A 13058-nucleotide genomic window follows, 5' to 3' on the forward strand; every position below is an offset into this window, starting at 1 on the left:
CCCCACCTTCTTTAGGTGTTGCTTCTCCTAACCCACTTCAAATTCCAGTTTACTGGGGAGCCAGAACACCTACTGAATGAGTACCTGCACTAGGTACCTGCCAAACTGTGATAAAATAACTTTGGCAACCTAACTTACCCACCATGTCCCAGGGCTGTTGAGAGAAAGGTTAGAAAACTACAGTTATAATCGATGTACAAGAAAATACTATGTGAAATAATAATAGTTTGGGAAAGAAGAAAGACTAGAGGTGAGGAAAGAATAGTTAGATTTTTCAGCAAGCATCATCTCAGTTTATTATGTTTTCTCTTATGAGAGTTAGGCAGATGATGTGTGCCTACCAGCTAAGCATAAATTAACATTTTGGAATCTATTCTATATGGAGTATAATTACTGCCTCTCAAGTCCCAAGTAAGCCAAGTACGCTTCAGGTCTGAACAAATAAATTACACAATTCCCCAAGTAATGTTATTAATACACAGGCTTCTTTTGTTCACTGTTTTTATTTTCTTTTTATTTTACCTTCCGAATACTTAGAATACCACATATAACAATTTAGAAAGAAAAGCACTAAACTGCTTCACATCAATACCTGAGCAAAGACTGAAGGCAAATGTTCAACACTATGCCCAATGGTGTAGGGAAAAATACAGGTAACAACATTCACAACACTCTGCACACAGTATGACTAATAGGTGGCACTTTTTGTGAATTACAACCATTTATATGAATGCAAGTGTTAGTATACCATAAAAAAATATATACACAAAAATAAGATGTGTATTTAATACAATATATATGCTGGACAAAAGTCATGCACATTTGTGTGGAAAAGACAAGTAAAAATTAAATTTTGAGTACATACTGCACAGAATAGACCCTTCACACAGTATGAAGGTCGCAAACGAGTTCCCGTTCAAATCTAACTTCCACTGATGTCAACAGGAAAAGGACTAGTCTCCAAGAGCACAATATTGCAAGGTGCTGAGAGCTCTCACCTTTCACTGGATTTCAGTAATGTACTCAACATCTTTCAAGGTGTGTTCAGCACCTCACAGGATCAGGCCCTAAGTATTTATATTTATCATATATTGCATAAAGTATATTTGAGAACTCAATTACAATCACTTTTATAAAGAATGATAATGGATTATAGCCTCAATATTCACACAACTTTAGTTAAGACCCTGTCAACAGTCTCTATAAACCTGTAACTGCTGGGGTTAACTCCACCAAAAACATTCATGCCAAGTTTAAACTGACCATACAAGATCTCAAACTATAAGAAAAAATTTACAAAAAAGTCAATTAGGCTGTTTTGAAATTATAAAAATTCCAAAATTGTTTGTGGTTTCCAACATTTTTAAGAGCTCTTGTAATTACTTTAAAACAGTATGAACTGATATTTTGCAGGGGCAAGAGTCTATCATGGCATTTGGAGGAGAAATTAAAAGATGATCTGCAAAAGAAACAAATTATTGGGCTTGTTCAGTTTTTTCTTGGTTCTTTATGATGTATAAAGGTGCTCTCAACATTGGTAGGTGGTGTGCGGTGATATTTTTTTAAGGTTTTTTATATTAGAAATTCAGGTTTTGGCTAGCTTGGAAAGGAACAATGATTGGAACTAGCAAAACAAAGTCAAGAGAGTGAAAGTGGAGTGATTGATAGAAGATTTTTACTCACACCATTTAAAAAGGAATTAATAAAAATAAAAGTTTTGAAGTCCAATGACTACTTAATATTTTGAAGAAAGGGCATCTTTGTACTGGATTCAACATCCCTGCCCCTTCAATTAAAAAGTGAGGTTTAACAATCTTCTGATATCCAGTAGGTCCTATCGCAAGAGCCAAAAAAGCCACAGTTGACTGTCCTCATATTCTTAGAAAAAAAAATTTAAATCCCAAAATGAACAGTAAAAGGATCTGAAATGCTTTAATGGCTCAGAAAGAACCAAAATATGGCATAAGTCTATTTTTTTTAAAGTCCTTTGCAGGTTATATGTAAAATAATAAATTTTTCTTCAGAAATATAATTCACTATACAATGCTTATGGAGCCACTACAGTATTATACCCTTTTGCTTTTAAACAGGCCCAGATATTAACTGTACATTGTTAATGTGGTCTTTACAGCTTTAGGTAAGGTTTCTAGGGGAAAAAATAAAATCTTAATATAATTACAATTAATTTCTATAGGGGATTAGGATTGTGACACAAAAAGCAACAAAAGCCAAGACACACACCTGAGGCTTATACTTCTTTCTTGTTATTTCTTTTTTTGGTCACAATGGTAGGAGTTCAGGAATTAATGTAAACAACAATTCTGAATTTCCTGCCTTTAAGGTTTGGATTCAAAGCAACTAATGTAAAGAAAATTTAGTTGTATTTAAAAAATAGTGGAGGCCTCCAAGAATACCACAGCTAACACAGGGAGAGTAAGAAACTAACACCCCCCTCTCTCCTGCTACTCAATCAAGTTTCAGTTATGATCCATACTTTAAAAAAATTCTTTGGACAACTTCATATGGACTTTCACAATGTAATCAAAGGCTACCGAAGTTTACAGGCTTGAACTGCAGTGTGTTCATTTAGTTGTTTAAATAGTGAGAAAATATTATGTAATTTTCATTTTGGCTTGGCACTCTAATTGTGTGTGTCATTTTTATTCTTTGTAGAGTGCTATAATGTTATAGCTGTCAGTTACTGAAGTATCTCCAATATGGTTCTCAAACTGCAGTTACATAATTGAATATTAAAGTTTTAATTTCCACCAGAATAAAATAGTTAATAGTCAAACGCAGCAACAGAAATTAAAAAACTTAAAAATCAAAATGCCTCATACATTTTTTTCAGATTTACAATAAATTCAAACATTTTCTCACTTGTTTCAGAAAATGGAAAGAAATTCTTGTTGGTATTATGATGAACACACCAAGCTTCAATACACTGATTTCTAATGGACCGATCCTGCGTAAATTTAAGATACTAGTTTTAGCATTTATTACTCTGAACACAACGCTTGACAGTGTGTGCACAAATATGCCTTAGGGTTAGGGAATGATACTGCAAACCTTTACTGACATAAGCCCTTATAGACTATGGTCCTGATCCTGCAAGAAGCTCCACACAGTCCAGCCTTGTGCCCATGCAGACATGCTTGCAAGATCAGAGTGTAAAGTGGGATTACTCATGCGTCAGGACTACCTATGTAAGGGTTTGCAGGATCAAGCCATAAATCTGAATCCAAATAAAGGGCCAAATATCACAGTTCTTACTTAGACCTCAATTCTGGTAGGCACATGCTTAAGTAGCTTGCAGAATTGGGGGCCTAGGCAGATTTGCCTGACTAAAGAAAGGCTGCTGAATTTTTTCTAAAGTAATTTAAAAATTATTAGAAAACACAGAAATACTGTAGTAAGGGTTTTCCAAGGTACAAATTTATACTTTTTATTTAGTTTAACTTTAAAACACATAGAACTCTTTAAATTAAGAACTTTGATTTGCATTCTTTCATTATTAAGAAAATATATCAAAGTACTACCATTCTAAAAGGTTTTCAAAGAAACTTGTATAGATTTTAAATACTTATTCATTTTGAATGCTAGCTTAAAGTTCCAGGTTTTTTAAAAAAAATTAAGTAGAAAAACTTGATTTTATTTAGTCCAGTATGGATTTGTCTTTTAAATGTAGATCATTGGCACAAACATCCAGAGGTATGTAACAGTTATATACAGCTTTGGTGGCAAATGTGCCTGTTTTGCTAAGGTAATGAACATTTTTTAAACAGTTCACAACACAGTGCTAAGTGTTGTAAAAACTAGCTCACTTATTTTCCAAAATGGGATGTAAAAAGTCTAACACTAAAACTGAACAAATGTCGAACATTTAACATGAAATATAAAATGAATTTCAAGATTTTAGGCTGTTTTGTGGTTAACAGTTCTCTAGTAGTTTAACAATTTATAATAGCAGAAGCATTATTATATAAATACACACTCAAAAAAGCACACTGCAGTTCTATTAAGCTGCAGGATTTAATGTCTATAAAATGGCTACTCTCTTTTCTCTCATCACAAGCAAGACTGAGGTCCAAATATGCAAGTAATCTCTCATCATTTTACTGAAAGACATCTGATCATCAGTTATGTTTTCCATTAATGTTTAAATCTGTTCACAGACACTAGAACTGTATTTATACTCTCCTGTCAAAAACTAGAAAGCAGACATAGCAAAAGCTATTAAATATAATAAATTAATTGTCACTTGGTATTTGAGGTGTTTATTACTGGCAATGGGACAGAAAAAACAGACTTTGTATCAAGAATGGTACTGATAAAAGCAGTAACTTTTTAAACCCTTAAATAAAATATATAAATCTGATTCATGTTATTATCAAGACTGTGATTTTTGTTCAACAGCAACTTTTAATATGACTGCTCATCTGTAGCCTGGCTGGGTTAACTTACATTTTGTTTTGTTCCATGCAGATGCTCCATTATATGTAATCACATAGCACTCCCAATTTCTCCTACTGTGTTATAGATAGAATATTTTTTAGTTTATTTCTCAGTCCTGTATTACTATACCATTCATTTTGCAATGTGCAATAGCTTGCTATTTAAATCAGCTCCCTAAATGATAAAAATTATTATCACTGTGCTGAATATTAAAAATAATTCTAAATGAAACTCCAGTTACCACAATTATTTTTAAAATAACCCTCCACACACACACCCCCCCCACCCCAAGCCCTATTTAGGATGATGCTGATACCTAGCTTGCAGAAGTCCAGTTTTGTTTTGAATAAATATGATACCACCCCTTGTGGTCAATATTCATTCAATTTTGAGATACATTGGTTTGAAAAGACCCAGCTAACAACCAAAGTCGTATGAGTTCTCCTTTCTATCATCACACATTATGGTCACATGATGAATTGGAAGCTACAGAGCAGATACTAATTATTGCAGGATGAGAAGACAGTGCAGAAAATACCTGCATGCTTGGTCACAGTGACAAGAAAGACAATACGCATCAAGTCAAGAACAGTTGAGGATACTGGGCTTTATTCTGGGGACACCTTACTAAAAAGTTCTAGTTATAGCCCATTTGCAAAATATTGATTCTACTGTATTTTAACTGAAGTTACTTAATTTTATTCCTGGGTTCCTGTCCTGGTTTCGATTTTGTTTCTGAAAGCTTATAAAAACAAGCCAAAAAGCACACTTAAGAATTCTTAAACTGAATGGATTTTGAAGTTCAGCTAAGGAACATTTGCTCTCTACGTGGCATGCACCCATCCAAATCTGACAGATCTATTTGGAAACGTGCAAGCAAATAATATTGCAATATTAATACCCTCCATGCAGCTTTTATTCCCACCAGAGACGGGGAACAGAAGTTAGAAGACAGCATGGCTCCTGAGTGACCTGTTCTCAAAGCAGCGAGAGTCCCTAGTCCATTAAATTTGCAGGACACTATTTTCCTGTGATGGGGGCTAATTCCGTGGTCCCAATTCCCCTATATGTCAACAGCCATCTTCACCTTGAAAAGGGAGACTGCCCCTAAAATATCACAAGATAATGCTGTTTTCAGACTGCTTTCTCTCCTCCGAGCACAGAGGCGGCGAATGTTGGCTAAATTACAAGAATAAACTGGAAACTGAATCCAATGAACATGTTTAAAACATATTCCACATGCCGTCTCTCAGAATTGTTTCATAAATGTTGGAACACAATATATTAATAAGGTATCATAGGTATGTTTACCATTATTCACAGAGGGTTCACTTACATCTGTGCTGGTTTAAAAGATTATTGGTTCTACCCCATTCCCGTTTTAAATATAAGGACTCTCAATCCAACCCATAGGATCTTTAACAGAAAAATAAACTGAAATTTAATAAAAAGTGTATTCTTTATACCTTATGAAACTGTGTCTTTTCTTTCTTTAGAAAACAAGAGAGACAAGCAAAATTAAACCTGCATTAATAGAAACAAACATATATATGTACACAACTCTAAAAGGGCCTGATTTGCAGAGGGTCAGTGCTCAGCACAGTCTGAAAAAATTAAGTCCCAAAAAGGAATTCCAGGTTGGTCATACAAAAATCATTGGTCACTTTTGAAAATCTAGACCAAAGATTTTAACAATTCTGTAAAACACACTCAGCCTGAGACTGCTGTGTGAGAATCCTAAGAGTATCATCATCTCATCTGAGAAAAGGTAATGCTCTACATAAACTAGAGAGAGACGAGGTAGATAAGGTATTGTCTTTTTACTGGACCAACTTCTGTTGGTGAAAGAGACAAGCTTTCGAGCTACACAGAGTTGTTCTTCAGGTCTGGGAAAGGTATTCAGAGTGTCACAGCTGATTTAGCTGTGGAGCTTGAAAGCTTGTCTCTTTCACCAACAAAAATTGGTCCAATAAAAGATAATAGTTCACCACCTTGTCTCTCTAATCCCTTGTACCAACATGGCTAAAACAACATTGCTATATAAACTACACCATTAATAAATGCAAGAGTTGTATAATTTCTACCTAACGTGAAAGGTATTCCATCCATACCCTATGACGGTGGTTTGGGATAGCAACAGCTCAGATGTTTGTCTTAGGAAAACACAGTAATATTCTGGGTTTGACTTCCATCAGTTCTCATTTTGAGACAGATGGTATGTTAGGTCCTACAAAGCAGTAAAAATACATTTCTATACTTGCTATTTAATAAATAGTTTACTTAAAATAGGGTAACATTTTATTCTAATTTTCATAACGTCTTAATATATGCTATGTAGATGGCAGTTTATAAAATAAAAATTTCATATGTACCCACAGAAGGCCATAATCAACAGAAATAAGCCTAAAGACACGTTTTATTCCCCTCATTCACAGAAGTGTTTTACGAACAGGGAGGGAGGTGATTTGACCATTGCTGAAATACTGTGGCCAATTCTGGTGTCCATACTTTAAAAAGGGTTTTAAAAAACTAGAGGGGATTTGAAGAACAGCAACAAGAATGATTTGTGGCCTGGAAAACTCATTTTACAATAAGAGAAATAAATTGAACTCATTTACTATCTCATTCAAAAGGAAGTTAAGAGGCAATTTAATTTTAGTGCGCAAAAATTTACACACACCCCGCTGATAGTAAGGGGGGGGGGGTCTTATTTAGCAAACCAGGACATCATAAAGATAGTGCTGGAAGCTAAATGGGCAAAGTTCAAACAGGAAGTAAATATTTAACAGTGAGGATATCTAACCACTGCAACAGTGTAAATGGATCTATTTGCAGAATAAAGTACTACTCAGGGGTCAGAGTAGCAAAAATCAGGCCTGGGGATGCTAGAAACAGTACAATATGCAGCAATGAAGACCAACCTAGGATAAGTAGCTTTCACTTGATTGTAATGGCTTACAGAAAACTCTACATGGCTCTGCTACTCTCTCTCTCATTACACTAGAAATATTAGAATAGAAACTAGAAATATTGTTACTCTACTCTGTATCTGAATATGAGGTTTTACGATAAAGAACTGCAGAATTTGGCTACAAATACACACAGCATACTAGGAGTGTTTGTGTCATATACATACATTTGGGTAGAAATCAAATTTCAGAGTGTTTTTTGTCCAAAGACCTTTTCTGATTTACAAAAACTATGAATGGCCTAGCATTATATAAATGTTAAGATTAGAAAACCAGCATATTGTCATGTCACCTCACACTTTCAGTTTGGAAAGTCATTGCATAAACTTAGAGTTCCCAGCCAGCTTAACTAAAAGACTCTTAAAAACAAGCCAGAATTAACTGAGGCACTTCAGGCAAGAATGATGCAATACAATAGAACAAATGGGTTTACGCTCTACTGCTGTACGGAGCATATGATGTAACTTGACTGTTGGTACTGGATTTCCTCAACCTATTCATAAGAAGAGATGATCCAAAAAAAAAAAAAAAAGAGCTATCAGATAGGATCAGTGCTTTGATATTAAGGTGATAGGTGCCTCAGAAATACTAGAGATAGATAAGATACACAGAAATGAGTAGGCAGTCCATCTCTGTTTAGAATCAACCAATCAGATTTACAAGGATTATAGATAATTTTAGCTTGATGGACACAATTTTGTTTGTTTTGTTTTAAAACACTTGTACAGTACCAAGGGAGAGATTTGCCATACATTACAGATGTCTGTCTTAGGTATTTTAATAATGCCAGTCACTGTAGGATCGAGGCAATAAGATGCTACTTTACAGAATTGATTATTATGGTCAGTATTTCCCACTATTACTAAAATTCTGGCACAGGTTTTCTTCAGAATTTGTCACTGTTTTAAAACAACATTACAGAAATTGTGTATGAATCTATGATATCCTTCCTGAATAGAAAGCAACATAGAGTAGACATAGTTTTATCACTCTTACAAAAGTTAAAGTTTATAAGCCACCAACAGTTTCAATAATCACACAAATGTGCCACAGACACTGATAAAAATGTTTGATTTGTTAGAAATAACCGATCAGTAGACACAATACATTCTAGTTTGTTTAGATACAAGAAAAAAGAAAGTTGTGACAGCTTGTTAGTGTGGCATAAAATGATTAAAAGTATTCTTGGCTATTTAGTTTTGTGATGCACTTTCAATCATTTGTGAATTTTACCCATCACATTTTAAAACTCAAGAACAAGACATAGGTTCAATACATATACACAGCAGGGTAAACGTGTTTCAACAGAAAACCAAGTGTCAACAGAAATATCAAAATGTCTGCAGTGTGGACACAGAATGGTCTGCCTACTGAAATCTAGAACACTGAAGTGTTATGCTAATAAGAAAAGAGATTTTTGTGTCCAGAGAAATATTGCAATTCTCCCATCAATTTTATAAGATTAGTACACTAACACCACGAGCATGTTTCTGAGATTTCCCAAACACCCCAAACTTCACAAGAAGTGGTCACAATTCTGTCATCTACTCCAAATGATGTTCATTAGCGGTTACATTGATCTGGACATTTCTTTGTTCAACTTGACTTTTTTTGCAGCATCCATTTCTGGGTCACACTGCTTTTCCGATTTCATTTGGGAAACTAAAGATTTACACAATACAACATAACATATGTAGAAGAAGAGAACAGATTACAAAGTATGGTGCTCTGTATAAATGCATTGGTCCAAAGGCCACCACAGCTGCTGACAAAGGGAGAGGAAGTTGCGCTGCAATTTTCGACAGTTTACTGTGAGAAGAGAGAAAAACAGTTTACCATTTTTGTAACTGCAAAGCAAATAGAAGGAGTCAAAGTTGTGCAAGAAGGATGATTTTACTTGAACCTGATTTGAAGAAGGATGTATTGATATTAAGGGTTAGAGATTTTCATTTAAAGAAGTTACCTGTTCCTCATTAAGGCTGTTCATCTAAAAGCAAGAATATACAACGTGAAGGCTAAAAATAATCTTTAAAAAAAAAAAATTTTAAAGCCACCTTAATGTGCATGTTTTTAATATTTTGAAAAATAATTTTTAAAAATAAATGCTCTAATTGTTTCACACCTAAAGAAAAAACAATGCCTGATGTTTTACAGCACTTTACACAATTGGTGCTAATTGATAGCTTTTGCATAGAAGCCAGAAGTTCTAATGGGCCTGGAAAGGACCGAGGCACTTTGGTGCAAACACACTTTGGTGAACTTGCTTTTAAGAAGAATGTATTGATTTTAATGTGTAATGGGTGATTTGGAAAACCTTGTGCTGTGACTCTCTGCACTGTACCTGTACTATGGATAAATAAAGGACTTCATCTACTAGCATTGTCAACTGAAACCATTCATGGAAGGCTTCACTCTGTTATTAAAGGCTAGGTTGACTATTCACTCTGTGCTATTTTGCGCAACAAGGTAAAGTATTTTAATTTAGAAGCAGATGATTCATGTGCAGTAAGTTTTTCATGAATTTCTTTTATTAAAGGCTTGCCTATATGAGAAATTTTTCCAGTTATACTGCCCTAATTATATGATGCAACTCCCTCATGTGGGACACTAATTTTGGAATAAGAGACGATTTTTTTCAGTTTAACTTGAACATCTTCCAAAGCAACATAAAGTAAACCAGAAAAAGACATTCTTATCCCAGAATAAGTGTCCATTCAGGGAATTATCACAGTGCAACAATATGGGAGCTTAAATTCACATCTTTACTTTATACAAACATAACTTTCCCGTGTACACAAGGCTGAAGACTCGCAATGACCTGTTAAGAATAAAGCTCTGAAGGATTCAATAAAGTCTGAATGGAAAGCTGAAGTTCTTGATCTGACAGATTGTTTAGGTGTCAAATCAATATTACATTCATGTCCTGGTTGGTGAACAGAAGTGAGCTGTTGCATTTGACTAAACTAGAGCTGATCTGTGTCAATTTTTAAATGTAGTTTGAAAAGATATCCACTGAGATACCTGGCTCTCCATTTCAAGGTTTAATAATACAAATGTCATGAATGTTAATGAGGGGTTACCAGTTAAATATCTGTGTAACACAAATCAACTTTAACTACAGAAGTGGAAAAGGACTCAAGAGTAAGAATTAAACATGAAGACAGGTATATGGTCTACAAGAGGACTGGAAATAATTAATAATAGAGGATACCTTGATTTTACTTTAGTAGTACTTGAATTCATGAGAATTCCCAAAGTGGATACAAGAATAATAGCCATAGTTCTGCATGGATCAGGATCAAGTCTAATATTGTACCTACAAAATAAGCAAATTGTGCAAAGACAGCATATTATTCCCCCCCCTTTTCTTTTTGTTTTTAAACCACTATAAACCACACAGAAGTTAAACAATCAAAAGGACAGCCTGGCAACATCTGAACAGCTAATCCCATATGAATAAAAGAAATTAGGGTGGGAGCATTCTCAGTTTAAATCAGAGGGGGCTAAGATTCAGTCCTGCCTGTAAATCCCTTATGTCTCTATCATATAATTTGCTTTACATAATAGCTAACCATAAACCATTATACAAACTGATGTGTACAGATACCTGTTATTTAAATTATTCGATTAGAACCTTTGGATACTACTATAAAGTAATATTAATAGTCAGAGAAAGCTTTGTAATTGTGAATCATCAGCCGTTTGGGAGATAAGTACTAAGCAAACTATCATGCTGATTTTCTTTTTATGCTGGCAGTTTAAAGGTTACCTGAGATTTTTAAACCAATAAATTAAAGACGGTAAACTGAGAAGCACAATCCATGTAAGTAAATTGATGATTGTAATATGTATCTTAAGACTGTTTACAACATTGTCAATAGCTCTATTGGTGGTGGGTGACGCTGCTGCTGCTTCTGTAATGGTCTCTGTTGAGTCACAGTTCTTTACTGTCTCTTTATTGGAATTATCTGAAGTTTCTTTTGCGTGTTTTGGATCCTGTAGAGAAAAAAACGAAAATATTGGTACAGAGTAGATAAGACTAATAAAATTAACTAGGGCTATCAAGTATTTAAAAAAATTAATTGTGATTAATTGCGCTGTTAATAATAGAATACCATTTATTTAAACATTTTTTGATGTTTTCTACACTTTCAAATATATTGATTTAAATTACAACACAGAATACAAAGTATACAGTGCTCACTTTACATTTATTTTTATTACAAATATTTGCACTTGAAAAAAACAAAAGAAATAGTATTTTTCAATTGCCCGATTGCAAGTATTGTAGTGCACTCTCTATATCATTAAAGTTGAATTTACAACTGTAGAATTATGCAAAAAACCCCTGCATTCAAAAATAAAACAATGTAAAACTTTAGAGCCTAGAAGTTCACTCAGTCCTACTTCTGGTTCAGCCAATCACTTGGACAAACAAGTTTGTTTACATTTGCAGGAGATAATGCCACCCGATTCTTGGTCACGTCACCTGAAAGTGAGAACCGGCGTTCACATGGCACTGTTGTAGCCAGCTTCACAAGATATTTACGTGCCAAATGCCCTAAAGATTAGTACGTCCCTTCATGCTTCAACCACCATTCCAAAGGATATGCATCCATGCTGACGATGGGTTCTGCTCAACAACAATCCAAAACAGTGCAGACCAATGCATGTTCATTTTCATCATCCGAGTCAGATATCACCAGCAGAAGGTTGATTTTCTTTTTTGGTGGTTCGAGTTCTGTAGTTTCCACATTGGAGTGTTGCTCTTTTAAGGCTTCTGAAAGCATGCTCCACACCTTGTTCCTCTCAGATTTTGGAAGGCACTTCAGATTCTTAAACCTTGGGTCAAGTGCTGTAACTATCTTTAGAAATCTCACATTGGTACCTTCTTTGCATTTTGTCAGATCTGCAGTGAAAGTGTTCTTAAAATAAACAACATGTGCTGGGTCATCATCTGAGACTGCTATAACATGAAATATATGGTAGAAGGCAGGTAAAACAGAGCAGGGACATACAATTCTCCCCCAAGGAATTCAGTCACAAATGTAATTAACGCATTATTTTTTTTAACAAGCGTCATTAGCATGGAAGCATGTCCTCTGGAACGGTGGCCAAAGCATGAAGGGGTATACAAACGTTTAGCAGATCTGGCACGTAAATACCTTGAAATGCCAGCTACAAAAGTGCAAAGGCCTGTTCTCACTTTCAGGTGACATTGTAAATAAGAAGTAGGCAGCATTATGTCCCGTAAATGTAAACAAACTAACTTGTTTGTGTTTGCGGTTGGCTGAACAAGTAGGGCTGAGTGGACTTGTAGGCTCTAAAGTTTTACATTGTTTTGTTTTTGAGTACAGTTATGTAACAACAAAAAAAATCTACATATTGCACTTTCACGATAAAGAGATTGCACTACAGTACTTTTATGAGGTGAACTGAGAAATATTATTTCTTTTATCATTTTTGAGTACAAATATTAGTAATAAAAATAATATAAAGTGAGCACTGTACACTTTGTGTTCTGTGTTGTAATTGAAATCAAATATTTGAAAATGTAGAAAAAAATACAAAAATATTTAATAAATTTCACTTGGTATTCTATTGCTTAACAGTGCGATTAAAACTGCGATTAAT

General features: G+C 34.5%; 1 protein-coding gene across 6 annotated transcripts in view; it reads right to left on the bottom strand.

Moving 5' to 3' along the window:
• Positions 1-492: 492 nt before the first annotated feature.
• Positions 493-13058, bottom strand: part of PGAP1 (post-GPI attachment to proteins inositol deacylase 1) — a 66953-nt gene continuing 54387 nt past the window's right edge. For 4 of the 6 annotated variants that reach the window (XM_027833980.3, XM_043525217.1, XM_027833978.3 and 1 more), the window contains 3 exons: positions 11194-11420; positions 10636-10740; positions 493-9233 (listed from right to left, as the gene is read on the bottom strand). In XM_027833980.3, coding sequence (XP_027689781.2) covers positions 9095-9233; positions 10636-10740; positions 11194-11420 — 471 coding nt within the window. In that variant the 3' untranslated portion in view covers positions 493-9094. Of the gene's footprint in view, positions 9412-10635; positions 10741-11193; positions 11421-13058 lie in introns of all 6 variants that reach the window. The other 2 variants (XM_043525216.1, XM_037912265.2) reach the window with 1 other exon arrangement.

The sequence above is a fragment of the Chelonia mydas genome, chromosome 11 (genome assembly GCF_015237465.2).
Source record: "Chelonia mydas isolate rCheMyd1 chromosome 11, rCheMyd1.pri.v2, whole genome shotgun sequence".
Lineage (NCBI taxonomy): Eukaryota > Metazoa > Chordata > Testudines > Cheloniidae > Chelonia > Chelonia mydas.